This window comes from Engystomops pustulosus, chromosome 1 (genome assembly GCF_040894005.1).
Source record: "Engystomops pustulosus chromosome 1, aEngPut4.maternal, whole genome shotgun sequence".
In the NCBI taxonomy this organism is placed as follows: domain Eukaryota; kingdom Metazoa; phylum Chordata; class Amphibia; order Anura; family Leptodactylidae; genus Engystomops; species Engystomops pustulosus.
Genome location: NC_092411.1, coordinates 275,851,189 through 275,878,262, shown reverse-complemented (window position 1 = coordinate 275,878,262; position 27,074 = coordinate 275,851,189). Strand labels below are relative to the sequence as shown.

The 27,074-nt window shown below is 44.0% G+C and overlaps 2 protein-coding genes across 3 annotated transcripts in view; one reads left to right on the top strand and one right to left on the bottom strand.

Annotated features, from left to right (window-relative positions):
* THNSL2 (threonine synthase like 2) overlaps positions 1-16,316 on the bottom strand; it is a 51,933-nt gene extending 35,617 nt beyond the window's left edge. Inside the window, exon 1 of one of the 2 annotated variants that reach the window (XM_072126292.1) lies at positions 16,122-16,316. The gene's annotated coding sequence lies outside the window, so the exon portion shown is untranslated. The other variant, XM_072126293.1, reaches the window with a different exon arrangement.
* LOC140081991 (fatty acid-binding protein 1, liver-like) lies at positions 15,977-25,805 on the top strand. Its single transcript, XM_072126297.1, has 4 exons — positions 15,977-16,214; positions 18,531-18,703; positions 18,911-19,000; positions 25,721-25,805. The coding sequence occupies exons 1-4, from the start codon at positions 16,148-16,150 to the stop codon at positions 25,772-25,774; spliced, it is 384 nt and encodes a 127-aa protein (XP_071982398.1). The 5' UTR covers positions 15,977-16,147; the 3' UTR covers positions 25,775-25,805.
* Positions 25,806-27,074: the final 1,269 nt, after the last annotated feature.

Genomic DNA, 27,074 nt, shown 5'->3' with positions numbered 1-27,074 from the left:
CATATCATGTGACAGGAGGAAACGCCCAGAGGTCATGTGACTAGTGAGTGCTAAGAGAGATATGAACAATATGAATGTGTTGGTAAATTACTAGATTGGGATGTGTTAAAGCGACACTGATGGAAAGAAAGTATAGATAAGGAAATGGGGTAGAAATACAAAAGAAAATAGAAAAAAAACATTTTCACACTCCACTACAATCATGTACGGAAGCCCCAACTACAGCGCCCCTGGATACCATGAATATCATGGACAATCCAACCACAATGCCCCCAAACATAGGGGACACAAGGGACAATATGTACAATCTTGAGATGCGTTTTTTAGACTTGTATACCCTTTTTCAACTTTCAGAACTTCAAAATTCCAAACCCAGCCAGACAACAGAAAATGTAGATACATCTACTCTAGTACAGAGGAGCAATCCAAATTTCTATCCTATCAACTCAAGAGTCCCAGAAATGGATCTCTTCCAAGAGGCAGTAGAAAGAGACCTCACTCAACTACATATGACAACCTCACTATCCATGGATCATAATCTGACTAGAGGTGAACAACTCGCCATCAAAGAAATCAAAGATAACCCGTACATTATGGTACGACCCTCGGATAAGGGGGGTACCATAGTGGTTCTGGATAAAGAATTATATCGTAGATCCGTTCTACAATTACTGGACGATGGTGTCACATATAAAAAGCTATCAAAGGACCCCACACCGTCTGTTACCCAAACATTGACGAAGCTTTTACAAGAAGGTTTGCATCTACAGTTGTTCGATACAAACACCATGGACTTTCTTCTACCCTCTCATCCGATATGTCCTCATTTTTACGCATTACCAAAGACGCACAAAAGGTACTTTTCCTTATTCATATCGCCCCATCGTGTCGGGAAACAACTCACTCCTGGAAAGACTGGGCTCGTGGTTAGACACCCTTCTGTAGCCCCTTGTCAAGCGACTTCCCGCTTACATCAGAGACAGTAAAGCAGTCCTCGCAGCAATGGACAAATTTACTTGGTCACAAAACTACACATGGCTATCATGTGATGTTACAGCACTGTATACCTCAATCCCCCATGGCTTAGCTTGCAGTGCAATAGCATATCATCTTGCTAAATACAGTCTGTATCCTGAGACTTTGCAGGACTACATTGTTTCCGTTTTACATTTCTTATTGTCCAACAACTTTTTTACCTTTGATAACCAGTTTTTTCTCCAACAGGTGGGGTGCCCCATGGGGGCCCGTTTTTCCCCCTCCCTGGCAAATCTTTTTGTCGCCATGTGGGAGGAACGAGTCTTATACCACAAATCTAATCCGTTTTTGTCCGATATTCAATGGTATGGGCGTTACATTGACGACTGTCTCCTGGTGTGGTCTGGGCACCGGGAGACAGTCGCCGATTTTGTGGCGTACCTCAACAATAACGAATTTAATTTGAAATTTACTTACGATTTTCAGGAATCCACTATTGCTTTCTTGGATGTCCGTCTGTCCGGACACCCAGACACTAATACAGTGACTACAGAACTTTACAGAAAGCCAACATCAGGCAACACATTACTCAGGGCAGACAGCAATCACATCAAACACACTATAAGGAATTTACCTATAGGTGAATATATCCGAGCGAAAAGGGCTTCCTCCTCTCAACAAAGTTACTACAAAACATGTAAAGAGCTTGAAGCTCGTTTAAAAGTAAGAGGATACAGTAGAGCACTATGTAGAAGAGCGCAAAGGATAGCTGATGCACAACCGCGATCGCATTACCTTAAAGACAAAACCCCCGACACTTCCAATAACCAAACAAAAATATACTTCAGTACTCGTTACAGTAATCAAAACGAGCAAATCATTTCTATTATCAAAAAGTATCTACCCATCTTGCACCATAACGACATTCTTAAAAACATCTTAGACAATGGCATAAACTTTGTCCCCACCAGAGCTGTTACTTTGGGCAATTTACTTTCACCCAATGTCTTTGTATCCAAAGAATGACAAACTCCTTGGCTCACCCATAAAGGCAGTTTCTGTTGTGGCGGCACAAGATGTAATATATGTAAACTCATGCCCAAAACACAGACCTTCAAATCTTACAGCAGTGAAAAAAGTTTTTCCATTCACAGCTACATAAACTGCGAAACCAGTTGGGTCATCTATGTGATTGAATGTACACAATGCTGTCTCCAGTATGTAGGATGCACAGCAAGAAAACGTAAAGATCGCATCTCAGAGCACATCACAGGCGCTAACCCCAAGACATTAGCCAGCACCCGGAGCATCACGGGCGCATCCAAACACTTTCGAGACCTACATGCGGGGAACATACAGTACATGAGAGTTACAGGAATAGATCGAGTTTTTCCCAATAAAAGAGGAGGTGATAGAAACAAACAGTTGTATCTCAAAGAAGCAAAATGGATACTCACCTTAGGCACACGCCATCCACAGGGCTTAAACTATAGAAACGATCTTACATATGTATACTGACACATATCTGCTGTCTATCACCTGCTCATCTGAACTCTTTTTCCTCATCCCACTTTTTCTAAGTTTACAACATATTGTAAACATTTCTATGTTTACAGTTTACATCACCATAGCAATTGTTACTCTTACATATGTATATTAACACATATATCTACTGTTCATTACCTGCCCATCTGAACTCTTTTTCCTCATCCCACTTTTTCTAAGTTTACAACATATTGTAAACATTTCTATGTTTACAGCTTACATCACCATGGCAACTGTTATTCCCCTTCTTAAGGGCCACATGACTCCTGGGCGTTCCCTCCTAACCTAGGAACAGAAGATATAGCTAAGTCCCAAGCCCTAAACAGTCACATGACTGACGGGCGTTTTCCTCTGTCGCAGCTCAGGAGGCGGGGCCAAATTTCTTGCTCCACATCTCTATTTTCTTTTGTATTTCTACCCCATTTCCTTATCTATACTTTCTTTCCATCAGTGTCGCTTTAACACATCCCAATCTAGTAATTTACCAACACATTCATATTGTTCATATCTCTCTTAGCACTCACTAGTCACATGACCTCTGGGCGTTTCCTCCTGTCACATGATATGGAGGCAGGTCTTTCACATGTGATCTGGGCTTTAAATGTCGGTCAGTCTATATGCGTGCTAGGTATGAGTAAGGACCGCTAAAAATGTAAAGGTCCGAAACGCGTCACCCAGTCCTGTTTGTACAAACATGTTTTTATCATGTTTTGTTATTTTTTCACTATTTTAACCACTCTTTTTTGATACTAATAAACTTTCAAGATTTTTACTGAAGCTGGTGCCGAAAGGACGCTTTTCTCCTTTTGTTTATTCTTGCATTATAGTAGTTATATTCTTGTACATAGGGGGCAGTATTATAGTAGTTATATTCTTGTACATAGGGGGCAGTATTATAGTAATTATATTCTTGTACATAGGGGGCAGTATTATAGTAGGTATATTCTTGTACATAGGGGCAGTATTATAGTAGTTATATTCTTGTACATAGGGGCAGTATTATAGTAGATATATTCTTGTACATATGGGCAGTATTATAGTAGGTATATTCTTGTACATAGGGGCAGTATTATAGTAGTTATATTCTTGTACATAGGGGCAGTATTATAGTAGATATATTCTTGTACATATGGGCAGTATTATAGTAGTTATATTCTTGTACATAGGGGGCAGTATTATAGTAGTTATATTCCTGTACATAGGAGCAGTATTATAGTAGTTATATTCCTGTACATAGGGGGCAGTATTATAGTAGTTATATTCTTGTACATATGGGCAGTATTATAGTAGTTATATTCTTGTACATAGGGGGCAGTATTATAGTAGTTATATTCCTGTACATAGGGGGCAGTATTATAGTAGTTATATTCTTGTACATAGGGGGCAGTATTATAGTAGTTATATTCCTGTACATAGGGGGCAGTATTATAGTAGTTATATTCCTGTACATAGGGGGCAGTATTATAGTAGTTATATTCTTGTACATAGGGGGCAGTATTATAGTAGTTATATTCCTGTACATAGGGGGCAGTATTATAGTAGTTATATTCCTGTACATAGGAGGCAGTATTATAGTAGTTATATTCTTGTACATAGGGGGCAGTTTTATAGTAGTTATATTCTTGTACATAGGGGGCAGTATTATAGTAGTTATATTCCTGTACATAGGGAGCAGTAATATAGTAGTTATATTCCTGTACATAGGGAGCAGTAATATAGTAGTTATATTCCTGTACATAGGGAGCAGTATTATAGTAGTTATATTCCTGTACATAGGGGGCAGTATTATAGCAGTTATATTCTTGTACATAGGGGGCAGTATTATAGTAGTTATATTCTTGTACATAGGGAGCAGTATTATAGTAGTTATATTCCTGTACATAGGGGGCAGTATTATAGTAGTTATATTCTAGTACATAGGGGGCAGTATTATAGCAGTTATATTCTTGTACATAGGGGGCAGTATTATAGTAGTTATATTCTTGTACATAGGGGGAAGTATTATAGTAGTTATATTCTTGTACATAGGGGGCAGTATTATAGCAGTTATATTCTTGTACATAGGGGGCAGTATTATAGTAGTTATATTCTTGTACATAGGGGGCAGTATTATAGCAGTTATATTCTTGTACATAGGGGGCAGTATTATAGTAGTTATATTCTTGTACATAGGGGGAAGTATTATAGTAGTTATATTCTTGTACATAGGGGGCAGTATTATAGCAGTTATATTCCGGTACATAGGGGGCAGTATTATAGTAGTTATATTCTTGTACATAGGGGGCAGTATTATAGTAGTTATATTCTTGTACATAGGGGGCAGTATTATAGTAGGTATATTCTTGTACATAGGGGGCAGTATTATAGTAGTTATATTCTTGTACATAGGGGGCAGTATTATAGTAGTTATATTCCTGTACATAGTGGGCAGTATTATAGTAGTTATATTCTTGTACATAGGGAGCAGTATTATAGTAGTTATATTCCTGTACATAGGGGGCAGTATTATAGTAGTTATATTCCTGTACATAGGGGACAGTATTATAGTAGTTATATTCTTGTACATAGGGGGCAGTATTATAGTAGTTATATTCCTGTACATAGGGGGCAGTATTATACTAATTACATTCCTGTACATAGGGGGCAGTATTATAGTAGTTATATTCTTGTACATAGGGGGCAGTATTATAGTAGGTATATTCTTGTACATAGGGGGCAGTATTATAGTAGTTATATTCTTGTACATAGGGGGCAGTATTATAGTAGTTATATTCCTGTACATAGGGGGCAGTATTATAGTAGTTATATTCTTGTACATAGGGAGCAGTATTATAGTAGTTATATTCCTGTACATAGGGGTAGTATTATAGTAGTTATATTCCTGTACATAGGGGGCAGTATTATAGTAGTTATATTCCTGTACATAGGGGACAGTATTATAGTAGTTAAATTCTTGTACATAGGGGCAGTATTATAGTAGTTATATTCTTGTACATAGGGGGCAGTATTATAGTAGTTATATTCTTGTACATAGGGGGCAGTATTATAGTAGTTATATTCTTGTACATAGGGGGCAGTATTATAGTAGTTATATTCCTGTACATAGGGGGCAGTATTATAGTAGTTATATTCTTGTACATAGGGGGCAGTATTATAGTAGTTATATTCTTGTACATAGGGGGCAGTATTATAGTAGTTATATTCATGTACATAGGGGGCAGTATTATAGTAGTTATGTTCTTGTACTTAGGGGGCAGTATTATAGTAGTTATATTCTTGTACATAGGAGCAGTATTATAGTAGTTATATTCTTGTACATAGGGGGCAGTATTATAGTAGCTATATTCTTGTACATAGGGGACAGTATTATAGTAGTTATATTCTTGTACATAGGGGGCAGTATTATAGTAGTTATATTCTTGTACATAGGGGGCAGTATTATAGTAGTTATATTCTTGTACATAGGGAGCAGTATTATAGTAGTTATATTCTTGTACATAGGAGGCAGTATTATAGTAGTTATATTCCTGTACATAGGGGGCAGTATTATAGTAGTAATATTCCTGTACATAGGGGGGCAGTATTATAGTAGTTATATTCTTGTACATAGGGGCAGTATTATAGTAGTTATATTCCTGTACATAGGGGGGCAGTATTATAGTAGTTATATTCTTGTACATAGAGGCAGTATTATAGTAGTTATATTCTTGCACATAGGGGGCAGTATTATAGTAGTTATATTCTTGTACATAGTGGGCAGTATTATAGTAGTTATATTCTTCTACATAGGGGGCAGTATTATAGTAGTTATATTCTTCTACATAGGGGCAGCATTAAAACAGTTATATTCAGTGGTAGGGCAGCTCCCCCTTTTGTGTGTTGAAGTTCCAACCATTTTCAGATTTATTTGTCACTTATTATAATTCAAAACACAAAGACATGGATGTAAATTTTTTTTGTTCCGGCTTCCAAGCTACCCATATCCAAGTGGGTGTTACCAGTTGAGGATGTGTTCCTCTACAGCCCGATTCTATCCCATCACTGCTATCAGGATCAGACCCAGCCCCAACAGGTAACAGTAATTGGACAATTGATTGTTTGGCTGTCGTGGGCAGGTGTGTGCAATCCCTTCATTATGTAATTCTCAAATAAGCAGATGAAAGCCCTGGAGTAGATTTGGGGTGTAGTGCTTGAATTTGGAAGATTTTGCTGTGAAGAATATATGCAGTCAAAGGAGCGATCCATGCAGGTGAAACAAGCCATCCTTAAAGGGGTATTCCCATCTGGGCAATTACATCTAATTTATTTGCCATATAGTTACATTTCTTCAATTGCTGTTATTAAAAATAATTACCTGTGTGAAGATAATTTCCCGTAAATAAAGTAATGTTGACCCTTTGAAACAAGATATCTGTCCTTGGATATGACCACACTCTGGCAGCAATGATCACACATGCGTTATTGGGCTCTGCCTCGCCAACTGGATTCAGCGTTCTTTACCTGAGGGACCTGCAGGAACTCGTAGACATTTCATATGCAAAAACAGCTTCTTTCAGCAATCACTGCAACAGCGATGGTTGTATCCAAGGACAACAATCTTGTTTCTAAAGTGCAACATATACAGCTTTATTTATAGGACATTGTCTTCACACAGGTACATTTTTTAATAACATTCAGTTGAAGAGATGCATCTATATGGCAGATGACAAAAAAACAGTAAGGAACTTGTCCAATAATTCCAATTCTGATCTAACAGTTGTAAGCACCAGACAAATACATAGTACTAGAGGGAACTAGGTGCTGTCAATAAAAATTTAATTTTAAATGATAATGGTTAAAAATTACTCCTCAAATAACATCCAGAATTGGATACAAAGTGCGTAGACCTAAAAAGAGCAAAACCTTGCATGGCAAAAGTAAACACAATTAAACAGTATAAATGGTTAGATCTCACCAATGGTCAATGGTTTGGAAAGATCGGATCTGAGCCAGAGTAGATATACAGTATACAGCATCATCATAGGATATATTGCCCTATTACACCCTCAACTGATAACCCCAATGACTCATGCCCTTACAAGGGCAGTACCAGCGATATACCCAGTTGGAGGGTAGTTGCCCTATCAAAACATGTTGCTGGCATCCCAATGCGTTTCTTGGAGTGTACTATGACCATCCAGTCTTCAAGTGAAAAATGCCATACTGGACCACATTGGCGGCTGTACTATTTGGCGACAGTCCTCACTATTGTGAAAAACACATGGTGCAGTGGCAATCTTTATATACTACAAGCAACAGCTCGCGAACAGGAAGATCCTTGTCTCCCTCATTTCTAGGAAAAATGGCACATGAGGGTTATTATAACAGGTCAAAATCTCTAAAATCATTTACACCCACTACTGTCTATGGTGGAGGGTACCATACAAACTAGAAAAATGTGCATTTTTTTAAAGATCTACCTGGCTGGGCGTGACTGTGATCCACCTGGCTGGGCGATACTGTGATCTACTTGTCTGGACATGACTGTGATCTACCTGACTGGATGTAACCATGATCTACCTGGCTGGGCATGACTGTGATCTACCTGGCTGAGTGTGACAGTGATCTACCTGGCTGGGCATGACTGTGATCTACCTGGCTGAGGGTAACCGTGATCTACCTGGCTGAGTGTGACAGTGATCTACCTGGCTGAGGGTAACCGTGATCTACCTGGCTGAGTGTGACAGTGATCTACCTGGCTGGGCATGACTGTGATCTACCTGGCTGGGCGTGATTGTGATCTACCTGGCTGGCTATGACTGTGATCTACCTGGCTGGGCGTGACTGTGATCTACATGGCTGGGCGATACTGTGATCTACTTATCTGGACATGACTGTGATCTACCTGACTGGGTGTAACCATGATCTACCTGGTTGGACATGACTGTGATCTACCTGGCTGGGTGTAACCGTGACCTACCTGGCTGGGCGTGATTGTGATTTACCTGGCCGGCTATGACTGTGATCTACCTAGCTGGGCATGACTGTGATATACCGGGCTGGGCGTGACTGTGATCTACCTGGCTGGGCGTGACTGTGATCTACCGGGCTGGTTGTGACTGTGATCTACCTGGCTGGGTGCGACTGTGATCTATCTGGCTAGGCCTGACTGTGATCTACCTGACTGGGCGTAACCGTGACTTACCTGGCTGGGGCGTGACTGTGATCTACCTGGCTGGGCATTACAGTGCTCTACCTGGCTGGTTGTGACTGTGATCTACCTGGCTGGGTGCGACTGTGATCTATCTGGCTGGGCCTGACTGTGATCTACCTGACTGGGCGTAACCGTGACTTACCTGGCTGGGGCGTGACTGTGATCTACGCGGCTGGCCATTGCAGTGCTTTTCCTGACTGAGTGTCACTGTGATCTACCTGGCTGGGCGTGACTGTGATCTACCTGGATGGGCGTGACTGTGATCTACCTGGCTGGCGTGACTGTGATCTACCTGGCTGGGCGTGACTGTGATCTACCTGGCTGGGCGTGACTGTGATCTACCGGGCTGGGCGTGACTGTGATCTACCGGGCTGGGTGTGACTGTGATCTACCTGGCTGGGTGTGACTGTGATCTACCTGGCTGGGTGTGACTGTGATCTACCTGGCTGGGTGTGATTGTGATCTACCTGGCTGGGCGCGTGACCTTGATCTACCCGGCTGGGCGTGACTGTGATCTACCGGGCTGGGTGTGACTGTGATCTACCGGGCTGGGTGTGACTGTGATCTACCTGGCTGGGTGTGACTGTGATCTACCTGGCTGGGCGCGTGACCTTGATCTACCCGGCCGGGCGTGACTGTGATCTACCGGGCTGGGCGTGACTGTGATCTACCTGGCTGGGTGTGACTGTGATCTACCTGGCTGGGTGTGACTGTGATCTACCTGGCTGGGTGTGATTGTGATCTACCTGGCTGGGCGCGTGACCTTGATCTACCCGGCTGGGCGTGACCTTGATCTACCTGGCTGGGTGTGACCTTGATCTACCTGGCTGGGCGTGACCTTGATCTACCTGTCTGGACGTGATTGTGACCTACCTGACTAAGTGTGACTGTACCCAAATGGTATTATACAGCACTGAAGCAGCACATATGATCTGTACAATGCTGCAGAATATGATGGCGGTATATAAATAAATAATTATTATTAGCACTGCTGAGCGAGTTCCACCCTTATATGCAGGGCCGCATCTGCCATGAGGCGGGATGAAAATTTCGCCTCAGGTGGCAGATGCGGAGCCCTGAGGCAGGCGGCGAAACAGCTGTAGGTGATTTGGGCACTTGCCCGAATCACCCACAAGCAGTGCGGACCTGCCGCTGCCTCGATTCCTCACAGTAGCGCTGATGGAGGACGCTGGCGGCATGACATCATCAAACGCCGCCTGTGTCCTCCATCAGCGCTACTGTGAGGAATCGAGGCAGCGGCAGGTCCGCACATGAACAGCAGCCCTGCTGGCAGGAGGAGGGGGAAGGCTGGCTCCCCGTGGGCTGATGAAGGAGAAGGGTCAGACGGGAAGCCTGTGCAGAGGCTTCACTGGCTGGTGGAGCAGCAGTCAGATGGAGAGTTATCACTTTGCTGCTGCTCCACCACAGCCGGGCAGCCAGAAAGTATCCTCTGCTGAGCTCTCTGCTCCTGCTGCAGAAGCTCCGATGAGCAAGCTCCGCCCACCAGCTCAGAGCTCCTGAACTTCATCAGCAGCTATGTGTGCTGCTGTGTGTAAGCTACAGGTATGTTGCTGGGTGTATGCTGGGTGTATGCTGTGCATGTTGCTGTGCATGTTGCTGTGTGTAAGCTACAAGTATGCTGCATGTTGCTGTGTGTATGCTGTTTTGTATGTATGCTCTGTATAATGCTGTGTATATGCTGCTGTGTGTATGATGCTGTGCATGTTGCTGTGTGTATGATGCTGTGCATGTTGCTGTGTGTATGATGCTGTGTATGCTGCTGCCTGCTGTGTATGATGCTGTGTATGCTGCTGCCTGCTGTGTGTGATGCTGTGTATGCTGCTGCCTGCTGTGTGTGATGCTGCATGTATATGCTGTGTGTATATGATGCTATGTATGCTGCTTCCTCATGTTTGTGATGCTGTGTGTATGCTGCATGTATATGCTGTGTGTGTATGATGCTGTGTATGCTGCTGTCTGCTGTGTGTGTGATGCGGAGTGTATGCTGCGGCCTGCTGTATCTGATGCTGTGTATGCTGCATGTATATGCTGTGTGTATGATGCTGTGTATGCTGTATCTGATGCTGTGTGTATGATGCTGTATCTGATGCTGTGTGTATGCTGCATGTATATGCTGTGTGTGTAAGATGCTGTGTATGCTGCTGCCTGCTGTGCATGATGCGGAGTGTATGCTGCTGCCTACTGTATGTGATGCTGCATGTATATGCTGTGTGTATATGATGCTGTGTATGCTGCTTCCTCATGTTTGTGATGCTGTGTATGCTGCTGCCTGCTGTATGTGATGCTGTGTGTATGCTGCATGTATATGCTGTGTGTGTATGATGCTGTGTATGCTGCTGTGTGTGTGATGCGGAGTGTATGCTGCGGCCTGCTGTATCTGATGCTGTGTATGCTGCATGTATATGCTGTGTGTATGATTCTGTGTATGCTGCATGTATATGCTGTGTGTATGATGCTGTGTATGCTGCATGTATATGCTGTGTGTATGATGCTGTATCTGATGCTGTGTGTATGATGCTGTATCTGATGCTGTGTGTATGATGCTGTGTGTATGCTGCATGTATATGCTGTGTGTGTATGATGCTGTGTATGCTGCTGTCTGCTGTGTGTGTATGATGCTGTGTATGCTGCATGTATATTCAGTGTGTGTATGATGCTGTGTATGCTGCTGTCTGCTGTGTGTGTATGATGCGGAGTGTATGCTGCTGCCTACTGTATGTGATGCTGCATGTATATGCTGTGTGTATATGATGCTGTGTATGCTGCTTCCTCATGTTTGTGATGCTGTGTATGCTGCTGCCTGCTGTATGTGATGCTGTGTGTATGCTGCATGTATATGCTGTGTGTGTATGATGCTGTGTATGCTGCTGTGTGTGTGATGCGGAGTGTATGCTGCGGCCTGCTGTATCTGATGCTGTGTATGCTGCATGTATATGCTGTGTGTATGATTCTGTGTATGCTGCATGTATATGCTGTGTGTATGATGCTGTGTATGCTGCATGTATATGCTGTGTGTATGATGCTGTATCTGATGCTGTGTGTATGATGCTGTATCTGATGCTGTGTGTATGATGCTGTGTGTATGCTGCATGTATATGCTGTGTGTGTATGATGCTGTGTATGCTGCTGTCTGCTGTGTGTGTATGATGCTGTGTATGCTGCATGTATATTCAGTGTGTGTATGATGCTGTGTATGCTGCTGTCTGCTGTGTGTGTATGACGCGGAGTGTATGCTGCGGCCTGCTGTATATGATGCTGCATGTATATGCTGTGTGTATGATGCTGTATCTGATGCTGTGTATGCTGCATGTATATGCTGTGTGTGTATGATGCTGTGTATGCTGCTGTCTGCTGTGTGTGTGTGATGCGGAGTGTATGCTGCGGCCTGCTGTATGTGATGCTGTGTGTGTATGATGCTGTGTATATGCTGTGTGTGTATGATGCTGTGTATGCTGCATGTATATGCTGTGTGTGTATGATGCTGTGTATGCTGCTGTCTGCTGTGTGTGTATGATGCGGAGTGTATGCTGCGGCCTGCTGTATATGATGCTGCATGTATATGCTGTGTGTATGATGCTGTATCTGATGCTGTGTATGCTGCATGTATATGCTGTGTGTGTATGATGCTGTGTGTATGCTGCTGCCTGCTGTGTGTATGCTGCATGTATATTCAGTGTGTGTATGATGCGGTGTGTATGCTGCTGCCTGCGGTATGTGATGCTGTGTATGGTCCTCCTGCTTACTTATTTTTGACCCCCTCAGTTACTCTTTTGACCCCTCCATCTACCACCTGCTGATGTACCAGCAAGATCCTCTGAAGAAAAATGGGTAAGTCATGATTCATTATAGGAGTAGTGGTTTATTTCATATATATGGCTGATGTATGTATAGATTAAAAATGTCTATTAATGTGGAATGTTAATGTAGTAAGTTGTATGTACATATATATATATATATGTACAGATAGAATGTTTCGCGTATTTATGTACTTTTAGTGTAAATACTATTTAATTTCTATTACTATTTAAATTAATTTAGTTTTGTATTGTTTTATTGCAAGAGACCGGGTTCTGGTTACCGATCGCATGCGTTTCGATAGAAACGTATACGTGATCGGGCCAAGACCCACCTCTGTACACTAGTGCTATGTTAGTAAACACAGCGCTAGTGTTAAGTTGTGTATGTACATTCAGTGGGCGGTATATAGAAGGAGATCAGGGCTAGGATTTTTTTTTTTTTAAAGGGGGGGAGGGGGCAGCATTTCAGTTTTCGCCGCAGGCAGCAAAAAAGCTAGAATCGGCCCTGCTTATATGTACATCTTCAATTCATACTCCTCTACAGAATTAATAACATGAGAAGGCTGCAGGGATTATGAAATTTATCATTATTATAGAGGATTCTTACACTCACATTCACTCCAATCTTCAAAATCCTTTGGGTCACCAATGTAGGGTTGGTGTAACTTAGATTTGAAGCTGAGTTTGTGAGAGGAGACCATGTGCTATGATGTCTCCCTTATACACATAAAAAACAAAAGACAAAAACTATTATACACATGAAAAACCAAGAGATTCTGTTCCCTACTTCTATTTCACTCACACAAAACCAATATGGATAAAGTTCTGGACTCTGCAAGCTCGGGCCCCGAACCCGGACACAAACTTCAATCAATTCAGGTCCAGCTCAACACCGGCACTAAATTAATGCAAGGAGTCAAGATCCTCACGCCGGTGTGCACTCCCCACATTAATTTAAATGTCACAGCTATGCCAACGGCATTTAAAGGGAACCTTGAACCAACAAGAAAACAAGCGTGTATAGGCGAAATAATCAAAAAACTTTATTACAATATACAAAAAATGTCCCACATATCTGTTTTTAAAACCACTTAAAAAGTGTAAGAATACACATATATACATAATCGAGTGGATCAAAGCCAATAACAAGGACCCACATACAGCCACAGGTAAGTGCAAAGCACAGAAATATACAATTTCCTCACACAAAATAAGGTAAACAATTCTGATGGATATGCCAGAGTTTCGTCCCGCAAAACGTATCAGTTGTAAACATACACGGTAAGGCCAACACTATTATGGTGATACTGGCTTCCCAAAATTATAATAGGTAACATAGATACAAAAAATGGGAGCCCAGTGATTGGTACAGAACAGAAACTAGAGGCACGCATGATATACAGTTCAAACCATGGTAAGTGGAGGAAATACTAAATGATAAACCTGTGGATGAAGGCACCCATTTAAAGGGAACCTGTCATCAGCAATTGATCTAATAAATCACTACCATTATATTGTCAAACAACACAACACCTTCTAGTTTTTGTTTCTTTAAAGGCCCAGGGTGGTGGCATCATCCAGAAAATCAACTTTGAAGTGAGAAGTAAAATGGTTTTATAGAGTCATTGGGGCAGATTTACTTACCCGGTCCGTTCGCGATCCAGCGGCGCGTTCTCTGCGGTGGATTCGGGTCCGGCCGGGATTCACTAAGGTAGTTCCTCCGACGTCCACCAGGTGGCGCTGCTGTGCTGAAGTTCCCAGGTGGCGCTCTGTAATGCCCTGAAATACACCAGCCTATACCTAGTGAAGGTGAGTGTAATTTTCGCGACACATTTTTTTTTTTAAATGCGGTGGTTTTTCCGAATCCGTCGGTTTTTGTTCGGCCACGCTTCCCGATTTCCGTTGCGTGCATGCCAGCGCCGATGCACCACAATCCGATCACGTGCGCCAAAAACCCGGGGCAATACAGGGAAAATCGGCGCAAATAGGAAATATTCGGGTAACGCGTCGGGAAAACGTGAATCGGGCCCTTAGTAAATGACCCCCAATGGGGTGGAGAGTTTAACACTGAAGTCAAGGTTGAAAACTATGATCGCCTCCTCTGTGATTGACATCATGCATCAGACTACAGGAGATCTGGTAAGTGATGTCTCTGGATTCAGGACCATCAGTTACAGTGAAGAAGTCCTTTTGAGGTAGAGAGAGCTTGACTTCAGTGTTAAAATCTCCACCTCCATGACTTTATACAACCAATTTAAATCTCACTTTAAAGTTGATTTTCTGGATGATGCCACCACACTGGGTCATGAAAAAAAACATGATCTGGAAGAAGTTCATCTGTTTGGCAACAAACAGGTAGTGGCTTATTAGGTCACTTTCTGCTGACAGGTTCCCTTTAAATAAATGACACTTGGTTTGGAGAGTTACTGTTTGGGCTTCGGGACTGGTAGCCAGCCCTGAATCTAAAAGGGTTCACTTATCCCTAATGATGGATCCATTTATAGACAGTAAACTACTATTATTGATGTGAATAAAGCATTTAGAAATGTTCTATTTAGCTATGGGTGTGTCCTGGCTGTATATACAGTCTGTTGGGGGTGTCCTGCCTGTATATACTGTCTATAGGGGTGTCCTGCCTGTAGGGGGTGTCCTGCCTGTATATACTGTCTATGGGGGCGTCCTGCCTGTATATACTATATATGGGGGTGAGGACTACTTGCATATACTATATGTTGTGGGGTGCTGTTTGTATTTACTATCTATGGGGGGTCTGGAAGTATAGGATAAATTAAATAGAATAAATTGTGAGTGCTGTTACACTTTAATTTATTCTGGGGACTATATATAGGATGTTGTATTTGCCGGTTGTGTTGTTAGGGGTATAAATTATTTAATTTTTTTGCCTCAGGCAGCAAAAAGTCTAGAATCGGCCCTGTCAATGGGGTCTTAGTATATTCTATCGGAAGCACAGAAAGTAATGGTTTATAGGAAAAGGAAGAGGAGGTCAACAATTATGGAAGTTGCTGATATAGAATATAGAAGTACAGATAATAATGTTGGGAATATAGGGATATCATCCTATAGAAGAGGTATATGATTTAGAGATAGAGAGAACACCTTAGGAGAGGTAAGTAGCAGATTATAGTAGCAGATTGAGTGGTCAAAATTAAGTACAAAATCATCAAATTTCAGAATTTTTGTCATGGTCATGGCATGTTATGACTACAAAGCTCATATAGATATAATTCCAAGTGTTGACATATTTCTCATCATATCCAGGAATGAAAAACATTTGATAATACACACTAATACGAATATTATAAGTCCTTATAAGTCAATAAAGTCACCTGAAGCTGATGACATCACTCAAGACTCTGGCCTTTCCTCTTACCTTTATATGGTAGCAAGCGGCTTTATCTGCCTGCAGCGGCCAGATAGTCGTTTATCACTGAGAGCGAATATACGGTCAGGGAGGCTATATCCCCGTATGGCAAACATGAAGCTGTGACATCACCTCACCTGCCTTCAGCCTGAAACTATATAAGTTCTAGATTTCAAACTCATTCATTACATCTTCTCTCTTCACTTACTTTGTAGCAAAGACTTCTCCCCAAAAATGGCATTCAATGGAACCTACGAGTTGCAATCCCAAGAAAACTTTGAGCCTTTCATGAAATCCTTTGGTGAGTGGAAATGGAATTGGGGTGTATTGGATGATGTAACCCTAACAAAAGTGAGGGGCAGAGTGGTCACTCAATGAAGTAGCATCTTATCAGATCCTAAAGGGAAAGGGAGTAAGCCCTTCTTCACCCATCAGTGATGTCACCAAGACCAGTGATGTCATAACTAGTAAGCCAAGGGTGTAGGGCGGTTTAAGCCTTTTTTCACATAATTTCCTGATTTGTTGTGTAAAGTATATATCTAACGTTGTATATCAGTTCCTTTACTTTGGTTCCATTATAGGCTTCAGATGGAAGCTTTATATAATGGATACAAACAGATCCTGATGGCCTGAAGGTGGCACTTCCATAGATGCACTTATCCTAACAAAAGACGATTATCATCCAATTCTCTTTAAAGGGAACCTGTCATCAGCAATTGGCCAAATAAACCATTACCAGAATATTGTAAAGCAGTGTAACACCTTCTAGTTTTTGTTTCTTTCATGGTCCAGTGTGGTGGCATCATCCAGGAAATCAACTTTGAAGTGAGATGTAAATTGGTTGTATAAAGTCAAGGAGGCAGAGATTATAACATTGATGTCAAGGTGGGGAGCTTTGAAAACCTCCTCCTCTGTGATTGACATTGTGTATCAGACTTCAGGAGATCTGGTTAGTGATGTCTCCGGATGCAGGACCATTGATTACAATGATGGGGCTTTCTGAGGAAGAGAGAGTTTGACTTCAGTGTTCAAATCTCCACCTCCTTGACTTTATACAACTAATTTACATCTCCCTTCAAAGTTGATTTTCTGGATGATGCCACCACACTTGGCCATGAAAGAAACAGGATATGGAAGATGTTAAGTTGCTTCGCAACATAGTGGTAATGGTTTATTAGGTCAATTTCTGCTGACAGGTTCCCTTCAAATTACTTTATGTGATTGCCTTATGGAAGGAGTTGGGATTGGACCTGCTTTGAATATACATGGCACCAAGCATGAGGGAGTGTATTTCTTGTGTTTTTACATGCCGGTAAAGTTCATCAACTATTATTGTCTCAGATGATCCCCTTGAACATCTAAGGTACCTTAAAATACCATTTGATAATACAGACAGTTCCCGACTTAAGAACACCCGACTTACAGACGCCCCCTAGTTACAAACGGCACCTCTGTGCCCCATGTGACCTCTGGTGAAGCTCTCTGGATGCTTTACTTTAGTCCCAGGCTGTAATGATCAATTAGAGTTATCAAAGATGTTTGCATTGAAGTTTTATTGTTAATCCTTGTTCCCATAGCAGCCCAAAATTATGCAAATCCAATTGCCACAGGGACAAAATTAGAGTTACACTTAAAAAATACACCAGATAGCTTACCTACAAATTCAACTTCCTATAATTGTCCTAAAATCAGCTTGGGCTGATTAGGATCAGTATATTAGGTAACAGCTTAGACTGTCTCCTATTTTGGACAGAAAGAACCTCAGATATATTTGGTGCCAATCACAATGTCTCCTAATTTGGACAGAAGTGACCCGTTGATATATGTGTTACCAATCTAAAACTCTTTTATATTGGACAGTAATTTACATTGTGCCTATTGAATTGTCGTCAATGTGTGGAAAGTGAACTGCCGATATATATGGTGCCAAACCAAAAGTCTATTATTTTGGTCACTGATGACCCGGAAATCCAAATGGTGCCAAGCCAAATGTCTTCTAAATTTTACATTGGAATGTTAATTGCTTTATACACATGACCGTGTTCAATTTCCAGGCTGCAAGCGACGAGTCTTGTGCCTTTTCTTGTGTCCGCCTGATATTGGGAGGCGGGCACCGCTCACCCTGCTGATGTCCAAAGGAAATGACCAACCAGCCAACACATTCATGGAGCGGTGAGACATGGTGCATGTAGAATAGAAGTCTATGGAGCCGTGAATTAGCCACCCTTTGTACATTTGTGTGGATGAAGTCTAACAATGTGGTAGTACCATCTCACGGCGAAATCTTAAAAGTTTACTAGAACCTCGCAAACTGTTTTGGTTGACTTAAAGAGGACCTGTCACCTAAATTTTCGGCACTAGGAGCTTCTAACTAAAGTAAGCTGCTCCTAGTGCTTTATCAAACAGGTACAGCTAGCAAAGCTGTCCGATGTATTCATGAGGGGTCGGTCCGAGGCGCTGCCTCTTCTCCGGACCGCCCCACTCGCTCCATAGGCCGGCAGTGACTGCCGCGCGATATGCGGCAGTCACCGCCCCTAGCCATGCCCTAAAGTAAGCAGCTCCTAGTGCCGATAAATGGGGTGACAGGTCCTCTTTAAAAATAAAATCTTGTTTTTAGGTATTCCTGATGATGTTATCGAGGAAGTTAAAGATATCAAGAGGGTAACCAAGATTGAGCAGAATGGAGATCACTTTGTGATCTCAGTGACAACGGGAGACTCCGTTCTCCGCAATGAATTCACCATTGGTCAAGAGTCCGAAATGAACTCTGTTACAGGACAAAAAAACAAGGTAAGGATGAACTCCAAAACCGGACACAACCCATGTTCAGACGCCATCATTTTACAAATCTTTTTAAGGAGTTTTTTTGGAATTTTCGAAGAGTAGGCAATAACATAAAAAAATAATCTCTACCCATCCACCCATCCCCGACTTTTCCAGTGTTGCTCTATTATTTTAATGTTGGTGGTCATGGGCTGTGATTTGTATTTATTCCAGACAACGGTGAATCTTGTGGATGGCAAGCTGGTCGTGGACATGAATGGCATTGACTCTGTCACTGAAATTTCAGGAGATCTCCTCATCAATGTAAGTTTTCTTCTTAATATGGTCAAAGATGTATAATGTAGAGTCAAAAGCTCATGTAAAGAAAAAAAACAGATAAAAAAAATCCACTGTTGGATGGAACATCTCATTTTAGCCCTACTCTCCATAACCAATCAAAATCACCAGGGTGTGAGGAACAATCTGAAAAAACATTTGATACTTTTCTACCCATATTACCAAAAAAATTTTTTAAAAGTACTGGTGGCCTCACATGCTTAATCACATTCCTTTCCTGTAAAAGTCAAAGTGTTTATTGTAGAGAAGCGAAGAAAATAGAAACTTTCTGCGACTGCATGCATAACCATGTACACTAACCTTACCCACCCCTACATCCCCTTTAAATAAAAACTCAGACACAAGAATTATATTTAAACTTATGGTATGACATCAGGGAGTCGGCCACAGCTTTATTAAAATAATTTAACTCTTTAAACTCTACTCTTAGAGTAGTAACTTGTTAACTCTTTAATATCAAGAACATATCAAGAACATATAACCGGGGCACCTGAAATGCCAGCCTCGTTAGAGGGCATGTAGGTCCTCACCCCCTTCTAGAAAACCGCCAAGGAGGAGAACATGAACCCCTACATGTCTCTCCGACCCCCCACTAGAAGGGACATAGCCCTCTCGATTCCGTCCTGAAGACCGGATAGGAAGATGTCCAATCCTATATCCGTTAAATGGACACCGTCGGGTAATAACATACCACGATTGTCACCCTCCAACTCCCTGTGCCTTACCACAACACCCCCTCTCTCACGCACAAAGCGTGATACTTTTGTATTCAGTAATCTCCTGCTTCTTTCGATGCCTGCAGCATCCCTGGCCCCCTCCCAGATCGCCCTGGGAATGATCTCCGACCACACTAGAACAAAACGTGAAAAAAAAGAAGAAAACCTTTCCAAATCAGATTGGATCAACGGGATCAATTCCCCCAAGCGAACGGTGCATAAATCATTACCCCCAAGGTGCAAAACAAGTATTGATGGGGACTCCGAGTAGCGACTGATGTCCACCATTTCTGGCAAGGCTTGTAACCATCGCAGGCCCTTAATTCCACGCCATCGGACGTCCGCGTTGAAAAACCCGAGTGACCTTCCACCCGGACGCACCATGGCCCGTTGCTCAGCCCAATAGATGAACGAGTGTCCCAGGATCCATATTGTTGGCCGAGAATCTAAAGAAAGAGGGGAATGGGGTAGGGGATTTAGGAAGGAAAACAAAATCAATTAATAAGCAAATCGGGGCGAATATAGCCAGCAAAGCATTCAGATTTCCACCTCCCAATCCTCTGAACTTCCGCGTCAGGAAGCCCCAATTCGCTTGCAGTAGTAGCTGCCCCTATTCTGAATGAGTGGGTGCCATACTCACCCGGAGGGAGTCCGATGGCAGCCAGCGCCTTTTTGAAAAGTATAGTAAATTGAAAGCGAGTGAGAGGAGAACCATCAGCATGCGCCAGAAATTGAATCCCACCCGCCCTTACAGTCAAATAACGCTCAACTGCGGCGACCGGGCATGCCAAACCTCCGACCGGACGCAGCGACACCCAACAGCCTCTCCCGAATACATCCGTTTTTGACCTACGTATCCTAAAGCGCAAGCCCCCAGCCGATACAAAGACATCCTCAAACAAAAGCCCCCCCGATTTTGTCTTACTTGGAGGGACCAACTCGGATATCCGAAGGGCCCCAAAAAATGTTAGGACAAAGGCAGCATGAAATAAGGTGGCCTCAAAGGCATCCTGACACAAGGTTTCCAACTGAGGCAATAAACGTATAAGAATAGAATAGGAAACCGGACGGCGGGACTCCCGCCGCACTGAATCCTTCTTCCAGCCTTTTATGACCTGCTTAATGAAGAAACTCTGAGTTACATCAGCCCACCCATAAAGCTTTAAGAAAAAGGCAACACCCGCTAACCGCCGTTGTGCGCACAAACCAGACAACCCTTGCTCCCTTAAACCTTCTAAATAACGCAATGTAACCTCCAAACGAGTTGCCCCTGTTGAAAAACCCGAGTCCCCAGCTAACTTGCACCACTCTCCCCATGCTTTACCGTGCGCTGCCCAGGTGGATGGGGCGACAGACGACCGGATCAAAGGGAAGAGTTGGCCTCCAGGGTGGACCACAGAGAGCCTGGACACGGGGTCCCCTCCGCGTCCGCCAAAGGGCATAGCGCCCGAAATGCCTGCCAATTAAAACGAGAAAGGGCATCAGCAACTCTGTTCTCAACCCCTGGTACATGCTTGGCTCTGAAATAAATGTTAAACTGAAGACAACGTAACACAAAACGTCGTAGTAAACACAGAACTGGGAGAGAGGAGGACGAAAGCCCGTTCACCACCTGCACTACGCTCATATTGTCCGTCCAAAACACTACGGATTTGTTCGCCAGCCGCCCCCCCCATAATTCCACAGCAACTACAATGGGAAAAAATTCTAAAAGCGTCAAGTTCGCACACCAACCCCGTTCCCGCCAATTCGGCGGCCAGCTTTCAGCGCACCACGTGGGGCCTAGCAACACACCGAAACCCAAACCTCCCGCAGCGTCCGAAAACAACTGTAATTCTGGGCTGTCTATTTCCGCCTCCCGCCAGCATGTCCGCCCATTGTAATTTTCTAGAAAATTGTCCCATACTCGCAAATCTGCTTTGATTCCCTTAGTCAAACGGATACGGTGATGTGGCGCCCGAACTCCGGCAGTAGCCAAGGAGAGCCTTCTTGAAAAAACCCGACCCATTGGCATAATGCGGCACGCAAAGACCAACGACCCCAACAATGATTGAATCTGCTGTAATGAGGCCTTCTGGATTGTTAGGCAAGTTGCTAATGCCGAACGCAATTTGGCTAGCTTCTCGCAGGGTAGCCGAAACTCCATTGCTACTGAATCTACTTCAATTCCCAAGAAGGACAGAACAGTACATGGCCCTTCGGTCTTTTCCGCTGACAAAGGTACCCCAAAACGCTGCGCGATCTGGCAAAAGGAAGTTAATAGGAATGAGCAATGACCTGAATCCCGGGGGCCTACAAACAAAAAGTCGTCCAGATAATGGGTTACCAGCGAGGAGGACGTTTCCTGCCTGAGGACCCACTCCAAAAAAGTGCTAAAGACCTCAAAATAGTAACAGGAAATGGAACAGCCCATAGGCAAACACATGTCGTAGTAAAACTCGCCGTCCAGCTGGCAACCCAATAAATGAAAACAATCGGAATGTACTGGGAGGAGTCTAAAGGCAGACACTATATCAGATTTCGCCATCAGGGCCCCCTGGCCTGCTGTGCAAACAAGGCTGATAGCCTTATCAAAAGAGGCGTAAGACACGGACACTAAATCCTTGCTAATACCATCATTCACCGAAGATCCTTTTGGATGGGACAGGTGATGTATGAGCCTAAACTTACCAGGCTCCTTCTTCGGCACAACCCCGAGGGGAGAAACCCGCAAATTAGGAAAAGGTAAACCCTGGAATGGTCCTGCCATTCTACCCAATGCTACTTCCTTGGCTATCTTACCACGGGCGACATCTGGAAGCTCCAAAACTGATTTTAAATTCTTTGAAAAAACTGGAGAATCACTTGGGAGAAATGGGATAAAGAAACCAAAAGAAAAACCTGTCCTAAGTAGGGCGGCTTCCGCCCTCTTGTGATACTGGGCGAGCCACGGCAGCATCTCTAATACGCGTACCGGAGTCCTCTGGCCTACCGACACTCTGAGGGCGGGAGGCTGCAACTGCCGGCCGGGAACAGCGGATGGAAGAATGTGCACCCCCGCAATTGGAGCACTCATGTCTGAATTTACATGACCCGTAGAAACGACAGTGGCCCTCGTTATACATCCAGCATGTTCCCGACCTTCGAGCCGCCCCCGGCCCCAGGGAACCGAGCGGGGTTGAGAATGAGGAAGAGGAGGAGGCGGCTGCTGGAAAGGGCTTTGGACTTGACATAATTCTGAGCCATACATCCGTGGCTTTACTATCCCATCCAACCTCAGGCTTTTGAGCCAGCCGCCTCCTGAACTCCTCATCATACCTCCACCATGCAGTACCACCATGAGTCCGGAAAGCATTAAAAATAACATCTAAATATACAAACAACTGAGGCGCCTTATCCGGCGACTTCTGTGTCAGGACGCAACCCAACACAGAAAAAGCCTGAATCCAATTGTGGAACGTTTTTGCCACTTTCGGCTTTTTCTCAACACCACGTTCAACACGCCTTTCTTTGTCAACTGTCACCGAATTCACAGACACCAAGGACCAGATATCCACATAATCATTGAGGTAAATCTTGTCCTTCGTGTCATCAGAAAGATGATAGCCCAGAGGAGAAACACCGCAAAAATAGTTATCTCTGAAAGCGGTTATTGACGGGGTAAACGTGGATGTGGATGCTTCAGCCGTGGCTTTTTCATGAGTGGACAGCGACTGAGTGGCCGGAACCACCGCAGCTGGTGACCCCAGTAATGACCTGATAGATGATAACAAAGCAGCATCAGAACCCGACCCACCCCAAGCCTGCAAGCAGGCTGACTCACCAGTCGCCGGAGAAGGTACCACTGCTGACGTCTCTGCTATGGAAGTTGTAGCCGAAGGTGCAGGCGCCCTACTCCTGCGGGAGCGAACCGAACCAGCGGACCCGCGGCGGGACCTGCTCCCGCTATGACGCCTCTTTGGAGATGGAGTCCTGGAGGAGTCTGAAGATGCCCGCCGAGAGGAGCGAGAAGACCCTGACATGGACGATGACCGGGCATCACGTGACCGACGCCGCTTGCTCCGCCCAGAACGCGAGCGGGAGGCCGCCCGACGCCTGGAGGAGGCGGAGCGTCGGCTGGAACTGGAACTGACCCTGGACAGCACAGAGGAAGCCCGGCGGGACCCTGGGGCTAGCACGTAACCAGGGCCAAGCTCCCCAGCCATCATGGGAGCCACTAGTGGGGCCGGAACCACCAGTGTCCGTGGATCAAGTGGCGCAAGATCAGATCCCAGGAGTTCTTCCTCTGAGACACCATCATCATGATCAGCCGTCCCTGTAGCGGATGAAGGAGGGTGATTAAACACTAAAGCAGCTGATCTCCTGGAAGGGGGGTTAAAAGCCAAGGCCTGGGGCTGGGTGGGCAGTAGTGAACCAGCTGCCCTCAGGCCTGGCACATCAGCTAGGGCCGGGGGAGAAGAGGAAGCGGAGCCAGGGGGCACCCTATCACTAGCTGTGGTGCGTGAGGCTACACAGCTCAAGCCAGCACCGCGGGAACAGGAGGGGTTAACCCCTCGTTTCCCGGGGCCAGCGCTAGGTAAAGGCCGCCGGCCCCGGCCAGTCATATGAGCAGCCGGCACCGGAGTCGGGGGAACAAAATCGGGAGACTCCCCTCTCCTAGCCGCGACCACCGGCCGCGGTGTCGCAGGGGGATCGCGCCTCCCGACCGGATCAGGAGGAGGAGGAGGAGAGGCGCAGGACTGGTAGGTGGGAACTACTGGGGTACGCGCGGCTGCCTGCGCTGAGGGGGACAAGCGTTGCGGCGGCCGCGTCTGCCTACCAGAGCGGCGCACGTCCGGAGCGGGCGAAGTCGTCGCCGGGGGTGATCCAGCCTGGGCCTCCGCTAGTAAAGAGGCCAGCCAGGCAGAGCCCTCAGTGCGGAGTCGCTGCCGAACGGCGTCGTCAGAAGCCATGGTCCTCGCAGAAGAAGAAGATTTCCTGGAAGAGGGTGAGTGAGGTCACCGATCCTCTTTTTAAACCAAAACCCAACCCCCAGGTGTGGCTAATAGTCGCCCGCCCACAGTCACGTAGCCCACAGCCCGCCAAAACAATTAACCCTTAAAGGGGATGCATTAACATTCACCTCTCCATGACCCCTGACTGCCTGCAGTCCCTAGCCCCACGGCTATACGCCTACGGGCTATCAAAATGCTTGGTAGGAATGGAGCAGGGAGATGTCAGCCCCCTTCTCCACCATTGACCCTCTGCTGCTGAGGTGGTGACTTTATGAGCCTCGCACAGTAGGGGCAGCAAAGCAGCAAAATGGAAAGAAGTGAGTGGAACGATGGTACCTGAAAGGGGCGTTGTGAATAGAGGTGCTAGATGTAATAAGAGGGGCTAAAGGAAAGAAGTGTGGTGGCCACAAGATATGGGTAGCAGTGTGGGTGGAACACAGTATGGGGGCATTATGCTATGTGAGGGCCATTAAGGGGTAAATTTGACAGCACAGGGGCAAGTAAGGAGAGGTATTATACTTTGGCCCTGCTATATTATTACCGAATACCCACATAATTTAAGGTATCAGACAAACCCCTCTACCCGTAACCAGTAAATGCATTCATGTTACATACTGTGGCCCACATTCGTATAAGTGTTTGCACCAGTTTTCTGTCTGTACCAGTACTGTATTGCGGCTGCACTGTACCCAAAGCACCACAAAATTCTGCACCTAAAGTGGTGTACCGGTGCAGATTCAGACTGTGCACCACATTTATTCTTGGCAGAATTGTGTCACAAGCTCTATGTTAAAGGTGCACCAAAAAGAAATTGGTGTCCACTTCCGGAGCAGTGCAGGGGGCACCAGATTAATGAAGACCGTGCACCAGTTTTGAAAAATCTGGCGCCCCCTGAACACTACACAGGCAACCGCACAGAGTACAGACTGTACCAATTTTTTTTAAAAATGTGCTTTTCACTAGATTTTCCACAATTACAACCTTGTTGTATTTCTTAGGTTATGACTCTGAATGACATCATCTACAAGAGCGTGAGCAAAAGGGTGGCATAGGATGAGACATCTGCATTGAATTTTATCTGTGCCAAACAGAAGTAGAACTTTAATGTGAAACTCTTTTTCTGTACCCTGTATTTTTAATAAGATGTAATAAAATACATATATTTTAAATTTCCCCTTAGAGTGCTGGAATTGAGATTTTTTTCCCACCTTCTTGCTCAGTATTATAGTTGTTATATTCTAGAACATAGGAAGCAATTGAAACGTCTCTGTCTGGTCGGGCTTCAGCGTCATCCTTTGTCTGTAAAGTTTGACAGAAGAGGCGATTCTGACTATGAATTTGCACTTAGTATGCATTCTGTCCTGCACTAGTCTGATCGCTGCCTTATTTAATCGTTTGCCACCTTAATTGATTTCCACCATACTTGTCAGACTCCTGTGGATTATATATTTATAATGTTGTACAATAAGGGACAGTATTATAGTAGTTATATTCTTGTATATAGGGGGCAGTATTATAGTAGTTATATTCTTGTACATAGGGGGCAGTATTATAGTAGTTATATTCTTGTATATAGGGGGCAGTATTATAGTAGTTATATTCCTGTACATAGGGGGGCAGTATTATAGTAGTTATATTCTTGTACATACGGGAGAGTATTATAGTAGTTATATTGCTGTACATAGGGGGCAGTATTATAGTAGTTATATTCTTGTACGAAGGCAGCATTATTATAGTAGTTATATTCTTGTACATAGGGGGCAGTATTATAGTAGTTATATACATGTACATAGGAGCAGTATTATAGTAGTTATATTCCTGTACATGGGGGGCAGTATTATAGTAGTTATATTCGTGTACATAGGGAGCAGTATTATAGTAGTTATATTCCTGTACAAAGGGGGCAGTATTATAGTAGTTATATTCTTGTACATAGGGGTCAGTATTATAGTAGTTATATTCTTGTACATAGGGGACAGTATTATAGTAGTTATATTCTTGTACATAGGGGGCAGTATTATAGTAGTTATATACATGTACATAGGGGGCAGTATTATGGTAGTTATATTCTTGTACATAGGGAGCAGTATTATAGTAGTTATATTCTTGTACATAGGGGGCAGTATTATAGTAGTTATATTCTTGTACATAGGGGGCAGTATTATAGCAGTTATATTCTTGTACATAGGAGGCAGTATTATAGTAGTTATATTCCTGTACATAGGGGTCAGTATTATAGTAGTTATATACATGTACATAGGGGGCAGTATTATAGTAGTTATATTCTTGTACATAGGGGGCAGTATTATAGTAGTTATATTCCTGTACATAGAGGGCAGTATTATAGTAGTT